Genomic DNA, 16,102 nt, shown 5'->3' with positions numbered 1-16,102 from the left:
TTCATTTTTTTTTTAAGAGTAAAATTTTTGTCAAAATGAACTCTCTGATGGTATTCTAACTTATAAAAATGACCATGTGGAATTTCTACTGTAGGAAGAGAACAAGGGAGGAACACAGCTCACCGTGAATCCTCAGCTCTGGACTCTACATCCTTTTCTGAGGGACTCCCAAAGGAACCCCCAGGATCCACAAAAACAAACATCATTCCTGGTGACTACCTATTTCTCTCCCCAGCTCTGTAGAGAAGCAGACAACAATCTTCCCTGTCCATAGTTCATCAGACCCACTAGGATGTTTATCCCAAATGGTGGGCCTTTAGAATCTGAAGTAAATGGTCTCTGGGTCACAAGCAGCGGGGTGGCCACCTCTTACCAGCTACTAGCAGAGTCTAAAGCACTTGGCATTCAGATGAGGCCTGGAGGTACCTTCTTCATTTCAGAAAGACAGATCCTTGAGTCATGCCCCGTCAGCCACAGACTGGCCAGGGAGCTGGTTCAGTGATTTTGCAACCGCATCACTGTCTCTGAAAACGCTAGTGGAAGGCTCTCTCTAACTGTAAAACCTACAAGGAAGTTGTGAAGGGGCCATAATACTGTGAATTAACTAAATGCCATCTAACTGCACTTGCTTGTGGATAAACAGTATGTTTGATGCTGTGTGTATTTTTATGTAAAAAATCATTTTAAAAACTTAGAGTGGCTCTTGGTTTTCTACAGGATCAAGTTCAAAGTTCCTTGCCATCTGCGGCATAGCCCCTGCAGACCTCTCTAGTCATCTGTCCTGCGGTACCCCATTCAGTCTCTTCGTCTGATCTAATATTCAAGCTGTTCCAGTTTGGATATGTATATGCATGTGTACGAACATACATGAATATACTTATCTAGAGTTTAAGAGATGCAGGACTTTCAAAGCCATTCCCTTCTCATCAATTCTATAAAGTGAATAATTTTATTAAGCCCATTTTACACTTGGGGAAATGGAGGCATATAAAAGCTCCTTACCTATCTTGATGCCATAAAGTAGTAAGCAACCAGAACAGAACTAAGAGGTAAGTATTCTAGTTTTGAATCCCAGCTATTCCTTGACAAGAAAACTCCCTATGGGTGACATGTCCCTTCAGTTTCTCAAGAATTCCTTCTCTTTCTACATCTGGCTCAAGTATTGCCTCTCTTGGGATGTCTTATTGGTGTTCCCCCAAAAAATTATGATTTCTTTCTTCATATTGAATGGCTAGTGGCATCCTAAACACACACACACACACACACACACACACACACACACACACACACACACCATTCCTCATCAGCAGGACATCACTCCCAGAACACCCAAACTTCATACTAAACATTTGCTGATGAGTTCTCTTACATAAATTGATCCAGAATTTGCATATAAGCCACGCATGTTCTTCTATTCTCTGCTAGATAACCTGTAGTACCTAACACAATGGAATAAAAACAAATAATGAAAAGCAAAATGCTTGTCGTTACTTGGAACGAAATGCAATTCTTATGAATATTTTAATCTATAGATGCAAAAGACTGGCTGAATTATTTTCTAAGCATTGTGACAGTTATTGTGTATGTATATTTATGCCATGGCATCCATGTGAAGGGAAGAAGACTACTTGCGTGAGTCATCATGTGGTTTCTAAGGATGAAACTTGGGTCACATGCTTGGTATTAAGCACATTACCACTGAGCCATCTTTCCAGTTCTAGCTGTATTTTACAGTATATGTCTTCTTGTAGGCAGCAGCTGGCTTGTGACTGTAAGCTAGTGCCTGGGAGCAAACCAGGTCTGGTTTATCTTGCTACCCTTGAGCACTTGTTACATGTTTGATGAAAAAATGGACAGACAGGTGGCTGGGTGTATTTCTCTCATTTTTTTTTTCACTTTCTTTCAATAAATCCCAAAATATCTCTTTCCCTCAGAAATTCTGGCATAATTCCTCCAGGGTCCTGCCACGGGCATGTTTTCCATGTATCTCATTCGGCAAGAAGTCCACTCAGCTTTACTTTCAGTCATTCACATTAAAAATAAACACTGCTATGCCAGGCGGTGGTGGCGCACACCTTTAATTCCAGCACTCGGGAGGCAGAGGCAGGCGGATCTATGTGAGTTTGAGGCCAGCCTGGGCTACCAAGTGAGCTCCAGGAAAGGCGCAAAGCTACACAGAGAAACCCTGTCTCGAAAAACCAAAAACCAAAAACCAAAAAAAAAAAAAAACTGCTTTTGATGGCCAAATTGTAACTCACAGCACATTAGAGAAGACAGGGAATTGTGATTTAAAATACGATTTTTCCTGTTTTCAACCTTGAAATGTCTCCCTTGAAGAAAATGGCAATTGTACATCCTTCTCTGAGATTTATCAGGTAAGACATGGGGGGGTGTATTAAAGTTTGTAGAGGAGGAGCATAGATGTAAACAAGAAAGAAATGGTGAATGTATGAGTAGATATGAGGATAGATACAATTATGGAAGGGGAATGTGTACATGCATCAGCATGTTGGAGGATGAATTGGGAATATGATGGAGGGATGTGAGCTTAGGAGAGCTGGGAAAAAGATTTATGGAATGGTGGATGAAAAGTTGTACAGATGAATGAATGTAAGAATTGGTAGAGAGCGTATGGCTAGGTTAGTGCATATATAGGAAGATGGGTGGACAGGGCAATGGATGGATGGATGTGTGAGTCCTAGGAGGACGTAGGAATTGGCAAATTAGTAGATATTTGAGAGCATGAAAGAAGTGCGTTGGTGGGTGGGTGGAAGGATAGTGGTACCATCCTGGGAAAGGAGGATGGATGAGTAGAGTCAGATGGGATTCCCAGAGCTGGCCATCACTAAGTCTCTCTGAGCAAAGATCCACTGAGCATTTTGGACTTCTCTCAGAGGGAAAGAGGAATGGGCACTCCCACAAATTCCCCTCTTTCCAATCCCCACCCTGGCCTGGAAGGCACCATCCTTCCAACGGGATCTTCTTCTGGTCTCAGCTCCTCCCTAAGATATGCCCAGCTTCCTGGGAAACCCAGACAGTCATTCCCAAGCCAGGTTCCCAGAAGTTTAGCGGCAAAGGCGAGGCCTGAGGCTGGACTCAGAAGAGTGAGGTCACAGAACCCAGTCATACTCCTTGTCGCAGGCAATGCTCCCAAAAGGCAGGGGGGCTCGCCAGAGAAGGAAACCTGTGGAGTTTCCTGGCGGGTGGGACGTGGGCAGACAGGGGCGGCAGTAATTCTCAGCTGCCAGGGAGAGCAGGGCTTAGAAGCAGCCGCGAAAGCAGGCTGGTGTGTCTTTAAACCTCCGTTGGCTGCTTAGTCACAGCCCCCTCGCTTTGGGTGTGTCCTTCGCGCGCTCCCTCCCTCTTAGGTCACTCTTTCAAAGCCTGGAATAAAAACCGCAGCCAACTTCCGAGGCGGTCTCATTGCCCAGCGGCCCCCAGCCTGTGACAGGTTCCATTCATCCTCCTTGCCCCGCTCCCCGCGACCCTCTTTAAGAGGCGACTAGATTCCCTCGGTTCCATCCCGCACACCATGGACAAGTTTTGGTGGCAAGCAGCTTGGGGACTCTGCCTCTTGCAGCTGAGCCTGGGGCAGCAGCAGATCGGTGAGTGGCCCCTAACCAGGGCGGCGGGATGCGAACGTCGAGTGTGGGAGGACTCCCCCAGGATGCCCCTGGGTTGGATCGTCCCAGGAGGGAATACAGTGAAGTGGGTTCAGCAAAGCAAAGCTGGGTTTTGGGGCTATGCTGTTGGAGAGAGTTTGTTCGTGGGAAGCGCCGCTTTGGCGAAAGGAAAAGAGAAAGGGAGAAGAAAGTTAGCTGGGCAGGTTGCCCACCGCAGATTTTGGGCGAGGTCGCTGGCGCTTGCGGGAGCACATGGCGCAAAAGTAACTGTACTCTCGGATGCACGCTGCTGGTGTCCGGACTAACAGGCTCTGGTACCCTAAGGCTCCCCCAGCACCGCTGGGCTTGCCGTGGGCGGCAGAGCAGAACCGGGGAACTGGGGCAGAACTGGAGCGGGGACCTGTTGAGCAGTCCTCAAGGTGGCCACAGAGTTGCAAGCCAAAGAGCTGGCAATGAGCTTTTCGGAAAGGAGCCCCGGAAAGCTGAAGTGAGTCCCAGACTTAGACTGGTTTTCCAGACCCTTACCGTCTGATTTGGTCACCAGCTGCTTTAGCTTGTGGGAGCTCGAACCGGTTCTGTCTCGAGGCTCTGAGCGCCCAAGAGGTTCCAGCCTGGGCCAAGGAGGACACATAACAGAAGCAATGATTAGACCAGTGTCCAGTGCTTGCAGCCCCCTGGTTCTGCCAGTCTGGGCAAAGTCAGAGGGCAACACGGTTCAGACTCCTCCCTGGCAGCTTCAGAGCATGAGGGGACCTGTATCAGGGTAACACACGAACTTGAGTGAAGAGACCTTAATATCCCATCTAAATAAGGTTGGTGACTTTGGTGGCTGTGGCGGGGAGGAGTTGGGGTCAGGTATTCAGTATGGCTCAATTCCAAGCATTCCTGTCCTTTGTCTATATATGAACAGATAATTCCACGATGGCTTTGTTTAGCACCAGCACGGTTGAGTTTTCTTTTAAGAAGTGCCAGCTAGGTCGTTAAGCCAGCTCAGCCTACAGTGAGTTCCTCTCCGCAAGAATTTATTAAACCCAGTTGGGTGGGGGTGGTCAACTTGAGTATTTTACACATGCTAGATGGAGATCATAAATTTTGAATTCTGATGCAGAAGTAATGCAAATAATAATAAGAATAGCAACATGACTCTGTTGCTGTACCCCATTTACCGTACCCCTTTACTGTGCCAGGCTCTGTGCTAGGTATTTTACCCAGGCTATCATATTTTTATCCTCATGGTGATTAAGTGAGAAGTGTCCACTATCAAACATGTTTTGTTTTTAACAGTAGGGAAACAGCGGCTGGGAGAGGGTAGGCGATTTCTAGTATTCACATAGCAAGGGTGTGAACTCAGGTTCATTAAGTTCCATAGCTTAGGCTGTCATGAGATATCTGAATGTATGTGCCGGACAAAGCCAATAAGACTTCAGGGGAAAGAGGTGTTCTGGCCAGTGGAGGCGTTCAAAGGGAACCAGAGCTCCAAGGGGCCCTTGGAAAGCAGAAACATCCAGGATGGGTGGGGGAAGGGCAGGGAGAGCCCTGGACCTGGCCTCTGAGGAGAGGAGAAAGGTTCAACACCCACATCTTTGGCTGTGGCTGAGGAATTGAGTGCCTGTATTTTTCCTAGCCTGTCCCAGGGCTATTCTAAAAAGTCTACTCCTAGGTCTTTGGTTCCCTTCTGACCCCTGGGGGAGTCAGGTCTGAGAGATCAGCAGGTCCTCTCCTTCCTTGGGGTTTTCACCTTCCTGTTGTATACTGTGGCATCAGGAGAAGCAGGGTGGAGAGCCAGTCAGTAGTAGTGACCGCCTGGGTCTGGCTTTCATGCCCTTGTAAAGTGGTTGGAAAGGAACTGAGACTCGGAAATGAGATGTGACTTAGAGGATGTGGGCCTGGGTAGGCAGAGGGGAAGGGGAAAGGGCGGAGAAGAGAGGCATCACAGTTGCCCCACTCTGGGAGTGACTGGTTTTGGAAGATGAGGAAGCTTTGAGAGCAAAGTTTCAGAGGGCAGGGATGGAGTGACAGGAGAGCCTGTGTGAGGTTGTATCAGAAGTCAAAAAGAAGTGTCCCTAGAGAGGCAAGCAGCGCCAGGTATCCTGTGCATCGGGGAGAAAGCAGCCAGGGAGGAAGGCAGAGGGAAGGAGTCTCCATAAGCACGTGTCCTTTCCTCCATAGCCAGAGAGCATCGCTAGGAAATTACACCTCCATTGTTGAGAAAGAGGGGAGCATCTGAGAGTCTTGGGGCTTAGGGGCAGCAGGCATCTTTCTGCTGACTCAGAACATTCTGGAATCCTCTTTCCACTGGCAGTTAGAGCCCTGGCTGAGTCTTCCCATTTGAAGAAATAAGGAAGCAAGCTCCATCCTGGCTGAAGTTAGTCTTGATTCATTCGGTTATTCCCCAGCACACATAAGGGCATCTACTTCCTCCCAAAGCAGTGATGAGTTGATGTGGCGGAGACGCTGGCAGCTGAGGGAAAAGTTTCTATTTTCTGCCAACTTCCCCCCTACACAGGAGGGGACACTGGAACACATGAAATTCCTGGTCTATGACAGATCTCCTCCCATTCATTCCAGAAAAATGCCCTGATTCACTGTCATAGACTCAGAGATGGGGACTTTAAAGATCATTTAGGAAAAAAAAAAAAAACAACCCTCCTTTTTCCCATGAGGAAGCAGACCATGGGAGACAGGGATTGGTGATTCCCCCACTATGTTAGGGTATGAGGACACCACTGAAACACTCTATTCTCTGGAGGACTGAAGGGGTCCCACCCTCTCCCCTGCAGCTGACTAGGAGGGTGTGGCCAGTTGGGGGTGTGGCATAACATTGTTTTAGCACCTTCAGTACTACCTAACACACTCACCAGAGTCCTTTATTTTATGGTTCAATATACCCAGTTTGATATACCCAATGATCATTTGAATAATGATCATTGTATCTTCCCCTAAAGGAAATTGATGCTCAAGACAGTTCCGCCTTGTTTTAGGGCTTCTGATGCCTCCTGAGCATCACTGAAAAGGTAGGAGCACCCCATTTCAAAATCATGGCATGTTGCTATTGCCACTTAGCATATGAAGTCCTTAAGATGCACACCCCCTCCCCCCCCCCCCCCCCCCCCCCCGCCCACTGCTCAGATTCAGTTGGAGTTTAGCGGTAGGTTTTCTTACATAGCCTTGCAATAGCCACGCCATTAGTACTTTCCTAACACCATTTTCTTGATAAAGATATAGAAGCTCAGAGATAATGGGACTCGCCCAAGGACACAGGGGTAGAATTGGGGTGCCCCATCATCTAATATCACCCATCACAACCTTTGGAGGATTCCGGAAATAGTGTGTTGTCTCTCACTGTTCCTGTTCCCTGTAGTCAGCAGGGTGATCATAAACAGCGTCTCCTGCCACCCTCCAGCAGACTGTAGATTCGTGGCAGTTCTCTGCCTTACTCTCCTCTGTCCCTTTCCCCGGACTCAGCCACAGCTGTCAGAGATGTCAGCCTAGTTATTTATTGCTGGAATAAGTCAGTTCCTTTATCAGAAGCCGGTTGCCCCTTTAGACATGCTCTCATTTGTAGGCTTGGCAAAAAACAGGAGAGGTTGCTCCTTGCCTAAGAGACAAGTCAGGGCAATATCCTCTGCCTGCAAATTAAGAAAGGCCCCGCAGACGCTCTCATGATTCCCCCACAGGCATTTCAGATGCAGTGACCCTTTGAGAACCATTGCTATGTACTCTTTGGATGGCTATCTATACCCCATTTGAGGGGAAGTCTTGAAATCCCAGGCAATGGGTTGACATGGGTTTCTAGAAAAGTCACAGATCTTGAACCAAAATCCACTGAGAACCTCCAGGAGGCACGTGGCCACCAAAGTGGGTAGACTCGGCTCCACTAATGAACAGGAGGTGGTGGGAGGAGAGATGGCGTCCCCAACAGCCTGTCCTGGGGCCGGGGACAAGGTATGAGCTGCCGTCCTCTTTCCCCAGTACCTCCATTTTAGCAACCCCACCCAGAGCGTAAGAGGGAAATGATTCTTGTGAAAGAGTGAGCAGGAGCAGGTGGCAGCAGCTTCCTGGCCCCGCGGAGTTTTCAAAGGGGATCTTCGCCACTTCACAGAGAAGTTCTGGGGGTTTGCACAACCAGGAACCAATGACTCAATTTTCTTGGTGCCTCTGCTTGAATGAGGACACAAGTTGTTGTTTTTCTTTTGTTGTTTGTTTGTTTGTTTTGTTTTTTTAGGAGGGCCTTACATTTGAGCCCCACTTTCCCCTCACTGACAGGTTGACATTTTTCTTAAACATGTACTCCCGGGGCCAGTGTGGAACTCAGTGACCGAGGATTTGCCTAGTATGCATACTAGCTCCAAACTGACCAGCAAGGGTCTGGGTAGCCAGGGCCATTAGGGGGGAATGGGAAGAGTTCCTCTGCTATCAGCTTTCTGCAGGCCCATGGATTCCCCTAATGTCAAGGATTACATCTCAACCATCTTTGTGGCCCAATACCCCAGTGTTGGCCCACAACGAGGGCCAGAAGTGTTGAACTGCAATAATATTATCTCAAATAGAGAACTACGAGTTTCATGTATAGAGGCATGCTGAGCGACACACTGAATGTGCAGATCTGTTTATGTGTATGTGTTATATGTGTCACCTGTGACAGCATGCTGATGGCCCTGTTGCCACCCTGCACAGGGTGAGGAGAAGGCTTGGCTGGCCAACTGCTTCCAATAGGGCTTATACTGTTGTTTTCCCAAGCAGAGAGTCTGCCTGCCTGTGGCTTTGGTGGCTACTGGCCGTGGGGCCGGTGTAAGGACAGGGTTAGTGAATGGCTGGGTGACAAGGGAGTGGGGTGCTGACACCAAACCCACACTTAAACCTCAAAATGAAACACTGTCCAGTAGTGGCTGGCTTTGGGAGTTGCTGGCCTGAGACTTGAGTTCTTGGGGAAGAGGCCCACACAGCCTCTGACCCACACTTGCTTCTGGCAGGTGGCAGCAAGCAGGGAGAGAGACAAAAACACTTCCCAGAAGATTCTGGTATCTTCTGTGGCCTGCTATCCAAACCGACACCACTACTCCCCCAAAGTGGCTAATCTGCAGGAAGCCTGGCAGCTAACAGGACACCCTATCTGCTTCCTTTGCATCGAGCTTGCCCAGTACAATGTTGCTCACAACTGAGGCAGGTCTGGCTTCCCCTTGGACCACCTTACCACCAATGAATGCTCAGAGAGCCAAACACAGAGATGAGGGGATGATATTGTGGGGGCTAGACTCACTGAGCCAAAAACTCCACAAGGTTGGGGTGCATCAGCTGCCTGGGTGTGCCCTCCTGAGGCAAGTGTCCCTCCTTTGTGCAAGTGTGTGCAGACAGATTCTAAGTGGGTGGGGACGGCTTGAGTCACCAAGGAGGAGATTTGCAAAACTCATGTCCCAAGAACCTTCCTCAAGTTCTCAGCTTCTGAAAGTAAAGGTTAATTGCAACATCCCAGGAGGAAGGACTCAGTCACAGGAGCAGTGATTTTGAGCATCCGTACCTTTGACAATGGCTGGAAGTTCATGCATTTTGGGAGTTCTTACACCTTTTGTATTTGCTTTTTTTGGTGGCTAATTATAGGTTTCTGAAATATTGTTTACCAATGTTAATAGTCATAATAAACAGAACTGACGTTCTCTTTGTTTTCTTTATACTGACTTGTTTAAATTATACACCAATCTCATGAAAAAAGTTCTTTTATTACCCCCCTTTCACATATGAGGTAACTAGGCACAGAATTTAAGTAAATGGGCAAAGGCCATATGGTTGTAAAGTGAGGGAGCTGAGATTCAAACCCAGGTCATGTGAGTACAGGTACCCAAAGTCCAGAAGAGAGTGCCAGATGCCCTGGATCTGGAGTTACAGCCAACTGTAAGCCCCCTGATATGGTGTGGGGAACTGAACTCTGGTCCTCTGGAAGAGCAGACAGCTCTCTTACCCATTGAGGTATCTCTCTAGGCCCTTGCCTTTCATTTTAAAACATGATGTCAGAGGAGAGGACTCAACTTGCAAAAAGTGAAAGGGAAAAGATCGTGTAATGAAAACTCTTCCCCATTCACCCTCTGAGTGGCTCACTTATTCTAATACCTGAACAGGAGTCTAGTCCCTTCTTTGTGGTAAAGTGCTGGGGAGGATGATGTAGACCTGGTGAGGTAAATTAATGGATGGTGATAGGGGTATTTGTCCAGATCACTTCATGGTTTTTCACCTGGGTGAAGGTGGACTTTGATGACTGATTTTTTTTGTCATCTAACACTGTGGCTTGTGGTTAAAGAAAACTGAGGTGAGGAACAAATGGACAGAAACGAAACACTTAACTCCTTGCTTAAGAGCCTTTGAGTCCAGGTCTTCACTCTCCAAACTGGAGCTGATGGGGAAGGGAGGAAACTGAGAAAGGAGTGTGCCAGGACTTAGGTTTTACACGTCTGGGACACTGAATACTTAGCTCATAGTAGCCCTTCTTCCCCGCTCCACGGCACACCAGGTGACCTGGAATCTGCATGGTGCAGTGGGTGAACATCACTCAGGGAATAGGATCCTTTTCTCTGGGTGCCTCTGGCTGTGAAACCAGCCATCCAGGATGAGAAGATGTAAAGCCCTTTGGGCACATGTGACTGGGTCTGTAGGAAGGCCTGTAGGCCTTTTAGCCTCATGACAGGAACTCAGTCAGGATTCCCCATCTGTTTCAATGCGTGCATCTCTTTACTAGCTATCAAGCAGGTCTGCAGTGCCAACCCCCACCTCCAGTCACAAGCTAGGCAGCACTGTTCCTTACTTCATTTTTTAAAGGATAATAGTGAAACCTTTTTGCAAGTGTTCTTATTAGAATAACCAATGCACGAGGGAGAAAAGAGTGGTTGCATGCAGCTGGCACTTGCCCTTGGCCTTGACAGTCATTTCTCTATAATCCTAACCCATCTCTGTAGGTTCCAAAAGCATCAAATAAGCACGTCAGGCACAAATGTTGCCAGCGATGACTGCACTCACCCTGTCCAGAAAGCTAAGTCTAACAGAGATGAGTTCCAACTTGAAGCCTAGAGAGGACTATTTGCATCATCATTTATGTAGCTTCCAGAGAGTTGTAGAGTCTCCCCACTGGCCAAGGGAGGACATGGGCTCAGGAAAGCCCAAAGAGTACTGGTGAAGCATGCATGGATGAGGTTTGGAGAGGACATCTGCCAACAGTTTGTCTTTGCTTTGGATTCTCTGTGTTGGGGCTACTCAATTTCATAATACCTTAGAGGTCAAGCTCATCCATTTAGACACTCCAAAGTGCAATTACTCTCGTCTATTGCTCACTAGTTGAACCTCCTGATCATTCATTAAAAATCACTTAGAGTGATGGCTTAGTCAGTAAAATGCTTGCCTTGAAAACACAAGGCTCTAAGCTAAATCATCAGCTCCCATGTTAAAAACCGGGAGTGGCAGTGTGCATTTGTAGTTCCAATGCCAGGGAGATGGGAAGATCTCTGGAGGTCTTGGGGCAGCCAACCAAGCCTATTTGACAAGTTCTAGGTCAGTGGGAGATCCTCTCTCCAAAAATCATCGAAGACCACTTCTAAGAAATGACATGAGGTTGTCCTCCTGCCTCCATGTGCACCTGAACAAACATATACAGTACATGGATGTACAACATACACAAAACAATAAAGACTTGATTAAAAAGAAGCAGAAGAGATGCTTTTTTAGTTGTGGTTGTGTATCTTCAAAGCTCCTGATTAAAAACTCCTGACTTATGAACATTTCTGCATATTTATAGCTCTCAGCTATTGGCATATTTCCCCAACTATAGTAAGCTCTCATTAAATATTTAGACAGTTAACTGAACAAAATTTCTGGACTTAATCTGGAAGAAATCATCATCATTAACTATTTGAGATCTTTGTAAGTTCTGGCTATCTTATTTTCAGCTTTGCCTTTTCTTTTCAGTCTATAGAAAACATTTCCTCCCTAGTGTTCTTTGAAGCAAATCTCAAACTCCTCGAAGTTTCTTTTCTGGCCACCCTCTTCATCTTAAGTGGATCTTTCTTCAGGTTTGATGTGTCAAGCAAGGCAAGGAGGTTTAAAAGCCCATTAGATTTTGTCCACTAGAGTAGGCTTCTTGATTTCCTTTAGGTCTGGCTACTTCTGTGACTCAGACCTTACCTTAAAATCTGACCTTGTAATAGCGAACTTCCAGCATTAAAATCCTGTTCTCAGCAACACTCCAAGAAAAGATGTTGTCTTTTTGATCCCTATGTTAAAAATGTGTCGTGGGGTGGAGAGAATGAGTGCCGTTCCTTCCCATCGATGATTTCCAGATCAAGGAGTTGCTCCTTATAACCAGACATTTGTTGTTGGAAAAAAGAGCTTGCTTTTGGGGAGGACGGTGTCTAAGACTCTGTGGCTGGGAAACAAGAGAGATTTTGGTCCATTCTCTCTCTGTCAGGCAAGAGAAGGGTGAGCTCAGGCAGCTGTGCCCAGAACAAGATTCAGCTCATGTGTTCTAAAGTTTCACAGCACACAGAAGCACCCCCAGTATAGAAACAGTTCTTCTATTTTGTTCTTCTCTGTTACTAATTCACTATACAATGTTTCGCCACCACTTTCCTCTATTTTTTCTATATGTGGAAGTAGAGAGTATGACTCTAGGTGATCTCCACAGTCCTTTACTGGACTCCTGCGCTGTAAATTCATCTCTCTGAGTTCCCTGATAGGCATGCTTCATAAAATTTAGGGGAAACAATAACAATACTATAATACTATACTATACAGTACCAAAAATGTGGTACCCAGTGTAGACTAAATGTCAGAAGTGAATTATTAATCCATGCCAGAAACAAGCACAATGACCCAGTTGCACTTCATAGACACCAGCAGGCAAAAGGGACTCCTAGGGACTCCATCAAATTCTCCCTCCTTCTTGGAAGTGGGCAGATGCAGCAGTCCAGGGCAGAGAAGTTAATAATGCCTCCCAGTCACACAGCGTCCACTGTAGAGAACCAGCTCTGGAGTCATGGGCAGGATTCGAAAGAAACACTCCTTGCTTCAAGTGATAATTCAAACAATAGTATACCAAAGGTCCTGGAAATTCAACTTCTGAAGAGAAGAAACAACTATGTCCTTTATTCTCAAAGCTTTGTGAGCATCCTGGATTTCTCAACCTCCCTTAAGAAATCTTTACAGCATGTTAGTGCAAAATGATCCATGCCTTCAGTGAAAGCATCCACTATAATATACGTATATATTGGCTGCAACGATGGCTCAGAGGTTAAGAGCAGTGGTTGAACCAGAGGACCCATGTTCTATTCCCAGCAGCCACATGGCAGTTCTCAACTGTCTGTAGTTCTAGTTCCAAGGGCTCTGACACTTTCTTCTGGCCTTGGAGGGTACTAAGCTCAAGCATGGCACATAGACATACATGCAGGCAAAGCACTCATATACATGAAGATGATGATAATAGCATATATGTACACATTACATATATTATACATGTATATAATATATAAACTTAAGAAAGACACTGTACAACGCAGGCCAGTGAGATGATGAGTTTACTGTTTCTACCAAGAGATTCCTAGATCCTTGTTAAATTTTTCTTCTTATCAATCCAGAGAAATTCTTGCTTGGTGGGGGGAAAACAAGAAATCACAAATATGGTGTTACTGTGGAGGTTTGCGAAGTAGGTCAGAGACTGAATACCCTGTCTGCTTCCATCCCTCTACCTGTCCTTGAAGGTCTTCAGTCAGGCTGCAATCCTTTCTGCTTGTCCCTACATCATACTCACCTGGAATCCACCAACCACTGGTTGAAATAAAATCCCAGCGAGGTTCATGCCTCATGTCATATTCACGCCCTTAGCTGTTGACTATGGCCTCGCTGGCTGCAATTCCAACCAGTCACACAGAAGTTGTGTTACTCTAGGAGAAGTGAGAACCCACCTGCGGCCAGCAGATGGCCTTCTCCTTGGTCACAGAATGACTGTGGGCATGGTCCTTCCTTCATCATTGCTTCTGTTTCCTGAATTGTGTGACCAACAACTGGAAAGGAGGGAGGGAGGGAGGTGGGTTTTCCTCAGACATCTGCACATTAGTAAAAGAGCTAAACAAGATGGCGGCGTATCACTGAGTGGTGATCAGGAAAAGCAAAACCTGTCCCTGAGCTGCTGGTGTGTAGAAAGGTCTCGGGCAATTAGAAGATGTGAGTGTGGCAGGAGAAAGAACACGGAGAAATGAGAGCCAAAGAAGGTAAAACATGAGCAAAACGGCACGGAGAAAAGTACAACTTCATTGGAGTTAAAGGGGTCAGCTGTCTGTGTGAGACAGTTCACATTGAAGGGATGAGACGCAACAACTTCCAGATAGCAGGGTAACCGTGGCATTGTGTAGAAGGTCTAACTGCCTTAGAGACTCAGAGGAAGCCCTCCACCCTGTGAGACAGGGTTGACAGCATTTGGAACAAGGTGAATGCCAATGTGGTCGTGAGAACTTTAATATCTTTCCCTGGTTTGGAGAGTGGCAATTCAAGTGACTCCCAAACAAGTCTTCTGGCATCAGTAACAGGTTGATTTCTGCTCATGTGACATTTATTACTGATCAATAGAGGCTGCCTGGGGTGCTATGTTTAAAAGCCTGATCTTTATACAAAGGATGCTGTGATCTATTAGTGATGTCTGCCATGGACAAAATATAGAGTACTTGGCTCCCTCCTGTCACACCAATGTCACCAGACTAGAGCACCAGACTTTTCTAGTTTATGTTTGTGAAAGTCATAAGAAGAATCCTCTGGGAGTTTAGTCATTCTTGAGTCTAGATGAGGAGCCATACTGGTGACCCCTTCCCGCCCCCCCCCCCCCTTCTAGAACAGTATAAAAATAGTCTTTTACCCAGAGGACAGGTTCAGTCACTTGTGCCTTCTCTTTTGATTCATGCTCATTCTGTTTTCCCATCACCCCATGTCAAGTCAGATGCTTGGAGCCAGGAATCTCCTGTTTGAACCAAGGCCAGACTTCCTGGCAAAGAGCCCTTTCTTCACATCACCTCCATCTGCAAACTGAGAAGAAAAAAAAAAAAAAAGGTGATGCCTCACCCATGAGGGTGATAGGAGAAATAACTGGCTAATGGGAAGAAAGCCTTTGAAGATGAAAGGGTTGTACATGCATGTTAATTACAACTTGTATCAGCCCCGGAGCCTCTGCATTCTCAGCTGCCACTGGGTTCTCCTCTGTGCTTCCCAAATGTAAAACAGCAGCCACATTCCACAGACTGGCCCAGCTCATGGCATCCAAGTCAAGAAAACTGAATTCTAAGCTCAGGCTAGCCAACCCACTCTGGCCACTCAAGTTTCCCACTACTTATCCCCAAGGGAAAAAGTAGGCTCACTACCTGGGAAGCTAAGATAAGATAGAACCAAGGTATAAACAAAAGGCTCCATGGAGAGTCTACTAGAAATAGCCCCTGGGTAAGATTAGGACACTCTGCTCTAATTCCCAACCTGTGAAAGCCGAATTGTGCGACCTTGGGCTATTGGCTTTATCTGTCTAATGCTGCGGTATACTGTGTGAACCGCCCAGGATAATAATCCCTCTGCCTCCCCTTGACCTCTGCACCTTTGCTTGCTGGAGTGAAAGTAGGTTTGTTTTTGGTTTTTTCCCCTGGTCAGGCTGAAGCTTGTGAATAAAACTACAGGGTGCTATTATTACCTGGGTTAACTTTCACCTTCATCTGTGTCTCCTGTTGCTGGTTGACCCCAATAGTTGAAACTATATTCATTGGAATGCTCACCAATCTTCTCAGAGCTTGCACCCCCTTCTTATCTAAGAGGGCTCCGTATTGGCTCAGGCGTCTTAGGTATGCCATTTCCCGAGGTATGAGAATGCATCCAGGCTGGCACAGAGGACTGAGCTGTTCTACACAGATGGGTCTTGATGCTTTTGGTGGGGTAACTCAATCACAGCCCTGGAGACAGGTGGGATGGTTATTGTGTGATTTTCTAGCACTGAGAGTCAGCTTGGAAGGTGCCAGCTGAACTGGATCCCCACAGTAGCACCAAAATATGACTCCTAAGATGGAAAAATGGAGAACGAGGAAAAAGAATCTAAGAGAGAAATTACTGTGGCCTAGGCACTACAAGCCAAAGATGCTACCATGTCAGAAAGAAGTGTTGGAAAGTATATAGCCCTCTTGTCTTATTTGACATCTAAAGGAAGGAAACCTCAAGGCTTCAAGTGACTTGCCCAAGGTCACATAAGTAGTTAGTTAAACCCAGGTCTTCTGATTCCTAGACAGGTCTTTTTTTTTTTCATTTCTCCTCTTTGAAATAGTAGAGGAGTTACTTAGCACTGAACAACTAACCGAGAAGACCTAGACTATAAACAGGGAGGCAGCCAAAGGAACAGTGTATTAGTGGCACAACAGGGAACGGTATAGGTGACTATACTCTTTGGGGACCATGTGTTGGATTAGAGCTGTGCACTTCCTTGT

At 46.4% G+C, this 16,102-nt stretch overlaps 1 protein-coding gene across 5 annotated transcripts in view; it reads left to right on the top strand.

Annotated features, from left to right (window-relative positions):
* Nucleotides 1–3,350: 3,350 nt before the first annotated feature.
* Cd44 (CD44 molecule (IN blood group)) overlaps nucleotides 3,351–16,102 on the top strand; it is an 85,734-nt gene continuing 72,982 nt past the window's right edge. The window contains exon 1 of one of the 5 annotated variants that reach the window (XM_042275813.2): nucleotides 3,351–3,605. In XM_042275813.2, the coding sequence (XP_042131747.2) occupies nucleotides 3,533–3,605 (73 nt within the window). In that variant the 5' untranslated portion in view covers nucleotides 3,351–3,532. The remainder of the gene's footprint in view (nucleotides 3,606–16,102) is intronic. The other 4 variants (XM_076570168.1, XM_076570169.1, XM_076570170.1 and 1 more) reach the window with 4 other exon arrangements.

Source organism: Peromyscus maniculatus, chromosome 4 (assembly GCF_049852395.1).
Source record: "Peromyscus maniculatus bairdii isolate BWxNUB_F1_BW_parent chromosome 4, HU_Pman_BW_mat_3.1, whole genome shotgun sequence".
Lineage (NCBI taxonomy): Eukaryota > Metazoa > Chordata > Mammalia > Rodentia > Cricetidae > Peromyscus > Peromyscus maniculatus.
The sequence above is the reverse complement of the archived record's forward strand: the minus strand, read 5'-3'. Positions and strand labels throughout refer to the sequence as shown.